This window comes from Scyliorhinus torazame, chromosome 14, assembly GCF_047496885.1.
Source record: "Scyliorhinus torazame isolate Kashiwa2021f chromosome 14, sScyTor2.1, whole genome shotgun sequence".
Lineage (NCBI taxonomy): Eukaryota > Metazoa > Chordata > Chondrichthyes > Carcharhiniformes > Scyliorhinidae > Scyliorhinus > Scyliorhinus torazame.
The window spans coordinates 57,794,433-57,809,393 of record NC_092720.1 but is presented as its reverse complement, the minus strand read 5'-3'; the positions used below and the strand labels follow the sequence as shown (position 1 = coordinate 57,809,393).

At 46.9% G+C, this 14,961-nt stretch overlaps 1 protein-coding gene across 1 annotated transcript in view; it reads right to left on the bottom strand.

Annotated features, from left to right (window-relative positions):
* psmd2 (proteasome 26S subunit ubiquitin receptor, non-ATPase 2) overlaps positions 1–14,164 on the bottom strand; it is a 64,973-nt gene extending 50,809 nt beyond the window's left edge. Inside the window, exons 1-3 of the mRNA XM_072474237.1 lie at positions 13,992–14,164; positions 11,826–11,882; positions 11,258–11,422 (exon numbers count right to left, since the gene is read on the bottom strand). Coding sequence (XP_072330338.1) covers positions 11,258–11,422; positions 11,826–11,882; positions 13,992–14,114 — 345 coding nt within the window. The 5' untranslated portion in view covers positions 14,115–14,164. The remainder of the gene's footprint in view (positions 1–11,257; positions 11,423–11,825; positions 11,883–13,991) is intronic.
* Positions 14,165–14,961: the final 797 nt, after the last annotated feature.

Below are 14,961 nucleotides of genomic sequence, written 5' to 3'. Positions count from 1 at the left end.
GCTCCACACAATGATGAAGGAGACAACAGGAAAAAATGCAGCGAACCATCAACGGCCTGGAAAGGTAGGTAGAGGTGCAGGAGAAAACTATTCAGGAGTTGGAGGGGGCCGCCTCGGACCAGAGCGACAGGATGGTAACTCAGGAAACCGCGGTGAAAAGGCTGATAACGACCCAGGGGAGCCTAAGAGGGAAAGTGGAGGACCAGGAAAATAGGTCCAGACGGCATAATGTTAAAATAGTGGGTCAACCAGAGGGGATGGAGGGCAGAGATCCAACCGGCTACGTCACCCAAATGCTGGGCAAGCTAGTGGGAAGGGAGAAGTTTCCAAACCCCCCAGAAATCGACAGGGTGCACAGGTCGCTCCGACCCAGGCCCAAAGCCGGGGAGCAGCCCAGAGCGATTATCGTGAAGCTGCACAGGTTCCAATTCAGGGAAAAAATCCTAAAGTGGGCCCGGCAGACGAAAGCGAGCACGTGGGAAGGGAAGACCATAAGGGTGTACCAGGGCATTGGGGCGGACCTGGCCAAAAGAAGCGCTGAATTCAACTGGGCCAAATCAGCACTCTACAAAAGTAATGTGAAATTTGGGATGTTATTCCCGGCCAAACTCTGGGTAACATTTATGGGGAAGGAGCTGTTTCCCCAGCGGCAGCGGAGGAGTTCGTTAGAGCAAAAAAAAAAACTGGGGGAGGGTCAGCCACAACGGCCATCATGAAAGCGACAAGGATGGAAAAGAAAGGAAGAATTTGAACAAAGAGCAGCGGGCAGACCGCAAACAGACAATAAGATCACAAACTGTACACACGTGTTTGGTGCACTGTGCGGGACTGTGCCGACTCATTCCTGGGCTCGTTCCACCTCTCAATGCAATGGAGGGGGAGCGAAGCAAGGTGAATGAGGGTGAAAAAGGTAGACAGGAGGGCGAGACAAGGGCTAGTAAAAGGAAGGTAAAACAGGACCAGAACAGGGCAAGTGCTGGGAGGGGGGGGGGCCACCGTGCTAGAGAGGAGGGCTAACACGGGAGGGCAGGAAGAAAGGAGGGCCGCGGCGTGCTTCTCAGGGGAGAGGGAGCGCCTGGCACAAAGAGAAGGGGGGGGGGGGGGCAGTGCAGAAGGGGGGGGGGGGGGGGACGACGACGACGACAGAGGAATAGGGACTAAGGGGGGGGAGAAAAGAGGAGTAGGGGGGAGAGCGCAGAATAAGAGAGAAGTAAAGGGAAGGGTGAGGTAGATAAGCAGCACGAACACAGGCCTCGGCAGGCATGGAGCATGGATAGGAACCAAGACGGTGCCACAAACAGCAACTCGGGAGGGCTCCTTGGACAAAAGGAAACCCCAGAGCTCTGGGGCCCGACCTCATGGTGAGAGCGGTGACCGTGGCTATTTTGTACGGCCCCCGAACGAAGGGAAACCCCGGAGGGCAGGGGCGCATCCACCAGGTAAGTATGGGGGTGACTGGTCAAAAACCACCCACCAGGATTGTTACCTGGAACGTAAGGGGACTCAACGGCCCGGTCAAAAGATCCAGAGTCTTCACCCACCTAAGAAGCCTGAAAGCAGACATAATCTACCTACAAGAGACGCACCTGAGGGAGAAGGACCGACGGCTGGTCAGGAAGGGCTGGGTGGGACAGACATACCACTCATGCTATGGGACGAGGGCTAGGGGAGTAGCAATATTAATTAGTAAGAGGACGAGGTTTACGGAAACCAAGACAGTTACGGACCCAGGGGGACGGTACATCATGGTCAGCGGTGTCCTGGAAGGGGCACCGGTCGGACTGGCAAATGTGTATGCTCCCAACTGGGATGACGCAGAATTCATAAAGACCATGGCAGAAATACCCGACCTTGACACACACCGACTGATCATGGGGGGCGACTTCAACGGTGTACAGGACCCACTGACCAACCGATCAAACTCCAGAGCAGGGAAAAAAACTGGCATTGCTAGGGAACTAGGAGCATTTATGGAGCAGATGGGGGCGGCGGACCCATGGAGGTTCCTGCACCCGGGAGAAGGAATTTTCATACTTCTCACAAGTACACAAGGTATACACCCGTATAGACTTCTTTGCAGTGGGGATATCGGTGCTTCCAGGGATCACGGGAACGGAGTACTCCGCGATCGTTATCTCTGACCACGCTCCACACTATATGGATGTGAGGTTGGAGACAGGCCGTGCCCAGCGCCCCACATGGAGGCTGGACACGGACCTCCTGGCCGACAAGACCTTCTGTCAGAAAACATCGCGGGCCACAGGCGACTACGTGAGTAACAACCAAAACGGGGAGGTCTCACCCTCCACGCTCTGGGAGGCACTGAAGGCCATGATTAGAGGAGAGATCATAGCCTAGAAGGCAAGCAGAGATAGGGAAGAGAGGGTGGCCAGGCAACAACTGGTGGACTCCATCCTGGAAAGTCGACAGAAAATACTCCGAGGCCCCGATCGTAGGGCTGCTGGCGGAGAGGAAAAAGCTGCAAATGGACTTTAACCTGCTATCCACTAGCAGTGTACCAACTCCGTCAGACACGGGGGACCTTCTACGAACACGGAGACAAGGCTGGACGCCTATTGGCTCACCAGCTGAGAAAGCAGGCAGCCACAAGGGAAATAGCGCAGGTAAATGCTAGCAGAGGCAGACTGGTAACAGAATCAAAGGAGGTCAATCGGGCATTTAAGACCTTCTACCGGGGACTGTACACCTCCGAGCCCCCCAACCGGGACGCGGGGATGAAACTGTTCCTAGACGGACTGGGACTACCAGTTGTGGGGGAGACAGATGGGCGGAGCTGGAAGCACCAATAGACCTGGGAGAAATCATGGAGAGCATCAGCTCCATGCAGGCGGGGAAGGGACCAGGACCCGATGGGTTCCCGGCGGACTTCTACAAAGAATTTGCACCAGTCCTGGCCCCACACCTAAGGGACATGTTCGCAGACTCACTGGCAAGGGGCACCGTGCCTCCAACGTTAGCGCAGGTCTCAATTTCACTGATACCCAAAAAAGATAAAGACCTGATGGAATGCGGATCATACAGACCCATTTCACTGCTGAACGTGGATGCGAAAATACTCGCAAAGGTCCTGGCCAAAAGGCTGGAGGGCTGTGTACCAGAGGTGGTCGCAGAGGACCAAACCGGCTTTGTCAAGGGTAGGCCGCTCACAGCGAACATCAGACGGCTGCTGAACGTAATAATGAACCCCTTTGGGGAGAGAACGCCAGAGATGATCGTCTCCCTGGATGCAGAAAAGGCCTTCGACAGAGTCAAATGGAAATACCTCCTCGAGGTACTGGAACGGTTTGGGCTAGGAGCGGGGTTCACCGCCTGGGTGAGGCTCTTGTACAACGCTCCCAAAGCGAGCGTCCGAACTAACCCCACCAGCTCTAAATACTTCCAGCTGCAGAGAGGAACAAGACAGGGCTGCCCCGTCCCCACTCTTGTTCGCGCTGGCCATCGACCCCCTGGCGATAGCCCTGCGGGACGCGAAAAGCTGGAAGGGAATCCGGAGAGGAGACAGAGAGCAGAGTCTCACTCTATGCAGATGACCTACTCCTCTATGTCTCGAAGGCACAGGAGGGACTGAAGGCAATACTGCAAATGCTGAAAGAGTTTGGAACCGTCTCGGGCTACAAACTTAACCTGGGAAAAAGCGAGGCATTCCCAGTGAACCTAAACGGGGGAGGGAGAGAGCTGGAGAGGCTCCCGTTCAAAACAGCCCAAAACAGATTCCGCTACCTGGGGATCCAGATAGCCAGAGACTGGACACAGATCCACAAGTGGAACCTGACCAGCCTGGTGGAGGAAGTAAGGAGAGACCTTCAAAGGTGGGGCTCACTCCCCCTCTCCCTGGCGGGGGGAGTGCAGACGATCAAGATGAACATGCTGCCAAGGTTCCTCTTCCTGTTTAGATCCATTCCGATCTTCATCCCCAAGGCCTTTTTCCAAAACGTTGACAGTCTAATCATGGTGTTTGTGTGTGGGGGGAGGTAAGAACCCGAGAATCCCAAAACAGACACTGCAAAGAAGGAAAATCAAAGGGGGCTTGGCCTTACCGAACCTACAATACTCGGCAGAAAGAGTGAGGGGATGGGTACAAGAACCTGACACATATTGGGTACAAATGGAGGAGGCATCCTGTAAAGGAACGACCCTCCGGGCCCAGGCTACAGCAGCACTCCCATCCCCCTCAACAAGATACACAACGAGCCCAGTGGTAGCGGCCACGCTGAGAACATGGACCCAGCTCTGACAACACTCCGGGATAACTAAAATGTCCCTCATGGCCCCCAACTGCAGCAATCACAGATTCCCCCCAGCCATGCTAGATACCACCTTCAAAAGATGGATGCGGGACGGGGGCACATTGACAGTTGGGGACTTCTACGTAGGGCACAGACTGGCGACACTAGACGAACTGACGAGGACGTGGACGCTAGCAAAAGGACAGGAAATGAGACACCTGCAAATAAAACACTTCCTCTGCAAAGAGACAGTGGGGTACCCTTGGGCGCCAGAAAGCACACTACTAGAGGACCTGATAGGCACAAGCAACGAGAAGGGGGGGCTATGTGGGAAAATATACGGACAGCTACTGGACAGCCCGGACTCCACTGGACAAGATCAGACAAAAATGGGAGGACGAACTGGGGACAGAGGTAGGATGGGGATTCTGGAGCGAAGCACTGAGCAGGGTGAACTCCACCTCCCCTGCGCAAGGCTAAGCCTAATGCAGCTCAAAGTGGTGCACAGAGCGCACCTGACCAGAACCCGAATGAGCAGGTTCTTCCCGGAGGTGGAGGACAAATGTGAGCGGTGCCAGAGGGGCCCGGCCAACCACGCCCATATGTTTTGGGCTTGCCCCAAGCTTGCTGGGTTCTGAACAGCCTTCTCCGAGGCAATGTCCAAGGTTGTGGGGGTGAGGGTGAAGCCATGCCCAATAGTGGCAATCTTCAGGGTATTGGAGCAGCCAGAGTTACACGGTGAAGGGGGCCAACGCCCTTGCTTTCACTTCTGTAATCGCACGCCGGCGAATCCTGCTCGGCTGGCGATCACCCACACCTGCAGACTGGCTCGCTGACCTTTTGGAATTTCTCCACCTGGAGAAGATTAGGTACGCCATCAGAGGGTCAGAGGAAGGCTTCCTGGATATTTGGGGGCAGTTTGTCGGTCTGTTCCAAAACTTGTTCGAGGCCAACAACGAGGAGTAACCTAATAAGAATTGAGCGGAAGGAAGGCAGGGAAACCACGAGAGATGATTGCACTCTGTCTGGAAAATAAAAGAAAAGCACAGCCGAAGCCGCCCACCATGTTGTGCCCAACGTTTTTCCTAGATTAATCATAGATTATCATAGAATTTACAGTGTAGAAGAAGGCCATTCAGCCCATTGAGTCTGCACCAGCTCTTGGAAAGAGCACCCTACCCAAGGTCAACACCTCCACCCAACACGAAGGGCAATTTTGGACACTAAGGGCAATTTATCATGGCCAATCCACCTAACCTGCACATCTTTGGACAGTGGGAGGAAACCGGAGCACCTGGAGGAAACCCACGCCCACACGGGGTGGATGTGCAGACTCCGCACAGACAGTGACCCAAGCCGGAATCGAACCTGGGACCCTGGAGCTGTGAAGCAATTGTGCTATCCACAATGCTACCGTGCTGCCCTTAAGAACAAATTAATCTACACTATATCATTCTACCGTAATCCATGTACCTATCCAATAGCTGCTTGAAGGTCCCTAATGTTTCCGACTCAACTACTTCCACAGGCAGTGCATTCCATGCCCCCACAACTCTCTGGGTAAAGAACCTACCTCTGATATCCCTCCTATATCTTCCACCTTAAATTGATGTCCCCTTGTAATAGTTTGTTCCACCCGGGGAAAAGGTCTCTGACTGTCTACTCTATCTATTCCCCTGATCATCTTATAAACCTCTATCAAGTCGCCCCTCATCCTTCTCCATTCTAACGAGAAAAGGCCTAGCACCCTCAATCTTTCCTCGTAAGACCTACTCTCCATTCCAGGCAACATCCTGGTAAATCTCATTTGCACCTTTTCCAAAGCTTCCACATCTTTCCTAAAATGAGGCGACCAGAACTGTACACAGTGCTCCAAATGTGGCTTTACCAAAGTTTTGTACAGCTGCATCATCACCTCACGGCTCTTAAATTCTATCCCTCTGTTAATGAACGCTAGCACACCATAGGTCTTCTTCACAGCTCTATCCACTTGAGTGGCAACTTTCAAAGATCTATGAACATAGACCCCAATGATGTGTATATATACACACAACTGTTTATAAATATGAGAAATGCCAATAAAAATATTTTTTTTTAAAAAGGAAAAGGCTGATAGAGCTTTATTACAAGAAACTTATTTAGATAACCAGGAGCACCTAAAACTGAAGAGGGACCGAGTGGGACAGGTGTTTTTTGCCTCATTCTTGCAGTGTTAGTCAATAACAATGTACCTTTTAGAATGGAGGACTGTGTGAAGGATAAGGGAGGTAGGTATTTGATTACCAAGGGACTGTTGTATGGGAAAATATCTCGATGATGGATGTCTAAGATCGCCCAAATTATTCTCCTGATTTTGTTATTAAAGTCTATGGACTTTGCTAAATTAGCATCAACTAACTCATTTATTGGTGGGGACTTGACTGTCATCTTAACCCTTTGGTGGACCAAGTCCCTGTAACTAAGAATCCCTCCACCATGAAGGCAAAGGCCTTAGCATCGGTTTGCGAGGAGGTTGGATATTTAGATATATGGAGAATGCTACAACCCAGAGGTAAAGAGTTCACTTTCTTCTCTGCTCCCCACCAATGCCATACTAGGATTTACTATTTTTCACGCCAAAAATAATCCTATCCTCAGTGACCTCCTGGCTCTATGGGTAGTATTGCGATTTCTGACCACACCCCGGTCTTCCTGGAATTTTTATTCAAGGGGACTCATTCCCAGTCTAGATTTTGGAGATTTGATGTGTTTTTGCTCATAACTTTATCTCGTACTTTCAGGCTGAATTTTATCTCTTCTACTCAAAACAATTATCTCTAATGTAAACACTTCAATCCAGTGGGCACCTTGCAAGGTTTATGAGGGTTTTATCATTTTGCATACGGCCAACAAAAGGTGCAAAATGCTGCAGCAACAGCAACCATTGGAGGTAAAATTGGCTGAAGCAGAATGGGAACCTGGCAGTAATCCTAGCTATTTGTTGCTGAATACAATTAATGCAACTCCAACAGCACTTGAACTTAACATGCTGAGCATAAAGTTTTCTAGACAAGGCTTTTCTTACTAGGAAGGCAGCAGATTCTAGGGCTATTCCCTCTCTGTTAGACTCCAAGGTTACTTGATTCATTTAGACGCAAGAGGTTATGCCGAAGCTAAGAGGGTTCTGGCAGGTTTTCGCTAAGGCAATGTCCACGGTACTCAAAACACGGGTGGTGCGGAGTCCAGAGGTGGCGATCTTTGGAGTGTTGGAAGAGCCGGGATTTCAGGGGGCGAAAGAGGCAGTCGTCTTGGCATTTGGCTCCCTGGTAGCCCGGAGACGAATCTTATTACTGTGGAGGGACTCGAAGCCCCCGAGTGTAGAAACCTGGGTTAGTGACATGGCTGGGTTTCTCGGTCTTGAGAAAATAAAGTTTACCTTAAGAGGGTCAATGGTAGGGTTTAACCGGAGGTGGCAGCCGTTCGTCGACGTTCTCGGGGAAAATTAACCTGTCAGCAGAAGCAGTATTCCAAAGGGCGGGGGAGAAAAGAGGGCCGGATTGTTGTTTCATGGTTGGGGTGTGTGAAGATTGGGATGGGGGGTGGGGGTGGGGGGGAATGTTTATTGTACCATGTTCATGGCATTGTTATTGTTATTATAAAAATTTGCAAATATCCTAATAAAAATATATTTTTTTAAAAGACGCAAGATATTAACACAGCATTTAAATACTTTTGTGCCGACTTACGTAAAGCAGACCAGTCTGCAGGTGCAATGACACAGAGCATTTCTTCTCCTCCTTCAAACTCTCCATAATTTCTGATGACCAAAGATTGATCTTGAATGCTCCTATTTCTAGGGGAAAGGGGGCTCTTGCTTGGAGCACTTCAATCTGGTAATGTCCTTGTGCCCGATAGTTTTGGATGTGAACTTTATAAGGAATTTAAAGACTTGCTGACAGATCCTTTGATTGGTTATGTACAAGTACACCAGCGCCTATACTTCCTCAGGAAATTAAGAAAATTTGGCATGATCACAGCACTCTTACCAATTTCTATATATGTACCATCGAAAGCATCCTATCTGGCTGAATCACAGCTTGATATGTCAACTGCGCGGCCCAAGACCACAAGAAACTAGAGAGTCGTGAACACAGCCCAATCCATCACACAAGCCTGCTTCCCACTCGGTCTACACCTCCCGCTGCTTTTGGAATGCGGGCAGTATAATCAAAGACCCCATCCACCTGGGTTATTCTCTCTTTCAACCTCTTCCATCAGGCAGAAGATGCAGAAGTTTGAGAACACGCACCAATAGATTAAAGAACAGCTTCTTCCCCGCTGATACCAGACTCTTGAATGGCCCTCTTGGGGTCTGAACTGATCTTATGGACTGAACTCATGTTTCTATGCACCTTCTCTACAATTGTAGCACTATACACCACATACCTCACTCACTGTTTGTTTATGTATCCTCGTGTATTTATCATATGTTCTATGTTTTTATGTATTGAGCGATCTGCCTGGGCTGTACACAGAACAATACTTTTCACTCGGTACATGTGACAATAAATCTAAACACTCATTTGAAGGTTTGCTGCTGCAGTCACTTTGAGAAGTGAATTATTTCCTTAATTTTGAAGGCAGGTAGAAATCCTGAAAAGTACACATCATAAAGGCCAATCTTGCTTCTGAATGTGAATTTGAAATTGTCTAATTTGAAATTGTTCTCCAAGATGTTCGAGCATCGCCGAGAGGGAACCTTCCTATGATCACCCTGGGCGATCAAACGGGATTCATACAGCGCCAGATTTTGTGTGACTCGGGAGATTATTAAACATAATCAGGCCCTTCAAAACCAGGCATTAGATGTTCTGGCAATCTCTTTAGATGCAGAGAAAGGTTTTGACCAGGTGAAATTTAATTATTTATGTTATACACTGCAGAAGTTCAGGTTGGGAGTGGAGTTTTTTTTTAAAAAGTGGATACAAGTGCGTTATAAAAGTTCACTAGTGGTAGTTCTTACGAGCAGTTACAGATCTGACAATTTTAGTCTCCAGTGAGGCACTAGGTAGGGTTGCTCATTTTTCCCGCTATTGTCCGCAATAGCTATTGAACCCCTAACTAAGGCAATTAGACATGATCCTTAAGTAACTGGGCTACTCAGTGGAGAAAAGCAACATAAAATTATGCTATATGAGCATGACATGTTGCTATTTGTATCTAAACTGGATGTTTCTGTCCCCGCTATTATTGATGTGGTGGCAAATTTAGCCTTTTCTTGGGTTACAAAAATCAATATAACAAAGTCCGAGGTTATGCCTCAGGGAAGGCTGAAAGGAAGAGCTCCTCCTTTTGCTAATTTCCAATTTAGATGGTCCCCTTCAGAGTTTACTTATTTGGGTATTTTTGTTACCCCTTTTTCAAACATTTGTTTGGGGCAACCTCCATCTCCATCCTTCCCAGTACTTGCATCCACCAAGCGAATCCTGCAATTTTGGTCCCCCTTACCGACATCATGGTTGGGTAGAATAACACTGATTAAGATGATATAATTAGTTTATTATATCCTTTACAGTTGCTGCCAATCCTGCTTTCTGCGATGGTGTTCAGTTCTTTTATATGGAAAAAAAAAGATACTTTGCTTGCAACTAGCCAAACTGCAGTTTCCCAGTTCAGTCTATGCACTCCTTACAGGGATTTCAAGGCTGTGCCGGTCAAATGTGAAAATCCTATAATCATAGTCCATGAGCTGGAAGGGAGATTTAAATTTACTTCCGCTCTGTCCCCTATTCATGGCAATCCAGATTTTCCACAAGGTCTTGTGGACCATGAATTTGATATCTGGAGGGATCGAGGTTACTGTAGCCTGTGTGATATGTTTAGTGGCGCATACTTGTTATCTTTCAAGCAACTATGTCAACAACCTGATATCCCAACTCAGATACTTTATCTTTAATAAGGCATCTTTGCATTTTGATGTTAATGCCTCCCCGGTGTAAATATCCTGATATCCACAAAACCTAAGCAATTACCGGCAGGTTTTATGACACTTTGTGTACTGGCTCTTGTGTGAATATACTAGAGACTCTGTGACCGTAGGAAAAAAACTTGCAGTGATAATAGATGAGAAGGGCTGGGATAATATATGGGAAAATACGAACAAAATCTCAAGCCTGTAATAGAACGAAGGTGGCTCAGTTCAAATATTACACCATCTGCCTATCATGCCAAGCTTAAGACACAGGTTTGACCCTACCATATATTCATTGTGCTGAAAGTGCAAAGTAGTCAAAGGAGACTACACACATTGGTTTGGTCCGCCTACTTAAAGAATTTGGGAAAATATTGGATACGGCCTTAGAATTTAATCCTTTTTTCTTAATTCCGGGGCTCCCAGATAGAAAGTTAATTGACACTAATGAAAAAAGGTTGTGTAATATCCTAACATTTGTAGCACGGAAGAATGCCCTCTGCTCCTGGATCAGTGATAAATCTATTTCAGTTCAGAATTGGCATAACATCATAGAATTTACAGTTCAGGATGCCATTCAGCCCATCAAGTCTGCACCGGCCCTTGGAAAGAGCATCCTACTTAAGCCCACGCCTCCACCCTATCCCTGTAAATCAGTAACCCCACCTGACCGTTGGACACGAAGGGGCAATTTAGCATGGCCAATCCATCAAACTCGAATAAAATATATTTTTAAAAATCAGGAAATCACTGACACATTAATAATTTCATAGGTGATTATTAATACAAGACATTTCTTCAATCATTTAAGGCAGTTTTGAAAACCAGACCTCGACTAAAAATGTCTAGCAATGCTACCATAGTTCTAAAAAGATTAAGTTGTATTTGAAAAAATACTGAATATTTTATTCTAAAATTTCAATGATTAAATCATGACAGGATAATATCAACACATACAAACTTGTGACATTTAAGTGCAACATTCAAGTCATGGAAATATCCTACTAAATTATTGAATCAAAAGATGAGACGGGATATTCATTATTGCACAAAAAGTTACCTTATTTTCCCCTGACGGCATCTTTTCATAGATTTCTTTAAGTTTGTCATAATGTGGTCGAAGGAACTTAAGTGGCTTAGGGACAGAGGTCATGGAGGTGGTGGATGAACGAATCTGCCTCCTGAGTTCTTCCAGAGCAGCCCGATAAAGTTGTGTGTCTGATTCCTAGATTTAAATTATCCAGATTTAGAAGCATGAGGGATGTAACAAACGCTCTTTTTGAACTATTATTTACAGTTCCACTCAAGTGAATTTTAATTTCAAGTTGCAATGTTTACCGAATGATAAAGCATCAGAGACAATATATCAAAACCTTTATAGTAGCCAGGGTACCTAGAAACATTTAAGATAATGACATAGGAATGCATTTAAGAGGGCTACTTCGTGAATTTTATTTTGAAACTTTAATCAAAAACACAGGAATACTACAGGTCTTTGCATACTTGTCTGAAATATTATTCAAAACCTTACCATCTGGGATACAAATAGGGAAAACGGACACACAATTCACTGTTAGAGAACAAATCTCACAAAGGAAGCCAAGGAGGCAAACGCAAAAGGGACTTACACTCAGCCGTTCCACGAGCATCTCTAGCTCTTCCTGTAACTGCTTATCTTCATCAGACTGAAAAGAAATGAAATCAAAGATGAATAGTTGGTTAGCAAATGCGTTCATGGGTGCAAGGCAACAGGTTACCTATTAATTACGATGCGTTAGATTAAGAAGCAACATATTAGTTTATAGATTACACAGGAAGAATTAATTTCATATTGAATCTTCCTATTGTTTACAGCGTATCTATTCTGATAAGAGACACGTTCTAAATGGTATCAAATTAAAATGAGATAGTGACATTTTATTCTATTTCACAAGAGCTGGTATTTAAAATAAATGTTACAATGTGGTGCAAGCTCTTACTTGGTTCTAAGCTGATTAGTAATATTGTATTTACACTGTACAACTGAAATCCAATCATGAACTGTCAAATTGCAATATTTTAAACAAGGTTAGAGTTATTCCTTGTTTACGAAGACTTTTCCACTCCCACACCTTTCTCCCTAAGTTTAAACTCATCTTAAAAATATATTGTTTCAAAGTTCTCAAGGCTGTCCTCTTTGATGTTACTTCAACCCCTGTCCTTCTGCGTTTTCACTCTGCTTGATGGTCACCCAGACTTCAGACTTTCTTTAGTGCATCTTATGCAAAGTAATATTACTTGTCAGATGTCGTACAGGAGGTGGGAATGAAGGTTCTGGTCTGTTCTCTCGTATGGCCTCAACCATGGATTGCATATCAGTGACCTGCATTTTGGACCAGCCCAGAGGGCCTTTGCAAAACACCAGTGGTCTGCAGAAGACTGCTGCACTATCAGAACCTTTAATAATTTTGAAAGCCACTCAATTATACAACATCTTATATTCTTTCCTCTACCGAGGGGCATGGTTGTGGTGCTGGTCATCAACACAGTGGCCATCAGTTCAAATCCATAGCAAGATACGAAACTGAGTTCAATAAATATAAGATGCTGTAAATACTCAATTGATTCACCCTCACCAGGTCTTCGTGGAAAATAGGTTAATAGAATCCCAACAGTGCAGGTTATTTGGCTCATCGGGTCTGCACCAACCCTCCGAAAGAGCACCCTACCCAAGCCCACTCTCCCGCCAAACATCCTCAATCCCACCCAATGTGTGTCTCTGGACTCTAAAGGGCAATTTTGTTTTAGCATGGCCAATCCACCTAACCTGCATATCTATGCACTATGGGAGGAAACCGGAACACCTGGAGGAAATCCAGTCACCCAAGTCCAGAACTGAACCTGGGTCTCTGGCGGTGAGGCAGCAGTGCTAACTAAAGTGCTTGGGTTCCGCACTGCTTTAAAGAACATTGTTAAAGTGATGGCAAAGTAAGATTATATTAGCACATTGATACCAATACACAAAACCCACATGTCAACAAATGTGATTTGTCCCAGCCAACAGTTATTCATCTTATTTAAACAAAGATGCTCCATGTCAACTCTGCATAAGGCACTTTAATGAAATATTCTAGTGAAATAGATTTAATACTCAGTGGAAACAAAACACTTGTATAAATATATAACTATTAGAGTAGAAGGAAAAAGCCCTCATGAAATACCTATTCAAATATTCATATCCTATCACACTTTATCGTCGCCTTGATCGGGCTGCAGATTGCACATTCATTAGAGTTGGATAAGTATACACTACATTTAAGATACACCAGAAATATGGCACGGCAATTTGAAAGCCGGCCGGTTTTACACCTGGGAAGATCAGTGGGGCAACAAGAGGTAAAGCCGATGAAACGCTCCCACACGTTATCCATCCATCACCCTCAGCAATTCTGCTTGTCGGGAGACAAGTTGCGAGACATTTAAACTCTTTGGAGAAACGTTACGGCCGGTGCGGGACGTTAGCGCTGCATCAACTGGGACCCATTCCGGGTGCAAACCGCTAACTCGGGTGATCTGGGACCAAGTTCGTCCAAGAAACACTTAAGGAAGCCCGGTGTGCGTGGGGAGGCCAAGGTCGGCCCCTCAGCCGCCCAGGAGGTTGCTGGAGTGGATAGGGGGTGTGAAAGGAGGTTGGCTGGGGGCTGGCGGTGGCAGGGAGGGAGAAGGCCTGGGCCTGACTTGAGTGACTCTGCAGGAACCGGCTTGTGCGCTGGCGGTGACACCGCTGAACCCGGGCCGCCGGGAAGCGACATTACCAACTCCTGCTCCTTGTCCTCGTTCTCCTTCTTGTCCTTGTCCTTCTCCTTCCCCCCCGCCGCCGTTTTCTCGTCGCCTTTCCGCGTCGGCGGCGGCTGCTGTCCTTTCTTCGAGTCCTCCATGACCGCGCGCAGTTCCCACACCCGCGGAATGCCGGGAAGGGAAGCCACGCCCCCCTCGGTGACGTCACCGCGCTACGGCGGCCCCGCCGGCGATGGACCGTGTTTTCAAAGCAGTTAACTTTCAGCACCCCCCCCCCCCCCCCGTCTAACTGCAATAACAACAACAACATAGGGAGGGTGAGGACCCAGAGTGACATCAGTAAGATGGAAGACTACGGCCCAACATTTGCAAAAGAACAAATTGTGAGGGAGTGAGGATGAAATTAAAGGTTATAGAATAGTTTTAGTTCAGGAGGCCATTTGACCTGTCAAGTCTGTGCTAGCTCTCTGCGAGATCAATTCAGCTGGCCGCCCTTTCCCTGTATTCCTGTGCAATTTTTTTTAGATCTTCAGATGTTTATCAAATTCCCTTCTGAGCGCCCCCCGAATGAATCTGCCTCCACCACACTCTCAGTCAGTGCATTTCGATCCTAATCACCTGCTGCATTAAAAAACGCTTGTCATCTTTGATTCTTCTGTCAATCAACTTAAATTGGCATCTGTGATTCTCCCCTTCAACAATGGAAATTGTTTCTCTCTGCATTACGTTATTCATTAGTGTAGCGTGAAAGTCACTGGCTACACCAGCATTTAATGCCCATCCTTAATTTCTCTTGAGAAGGTGATGGTGAGTGCCGTCTTGAACTTCTGTAGCCCATCTGGTGTAGGTACATACTTAGTGCAGTTAGGAAGTCTTCCCACAATTTTGACCCAGCAGCAATGAAGGAACAGCAGGTATAGTCCCACGCTGTCTAGATGCCTTATGATTTTTAATAACTCTCTCAAATCTCTCTCTAGAACCTCAGCT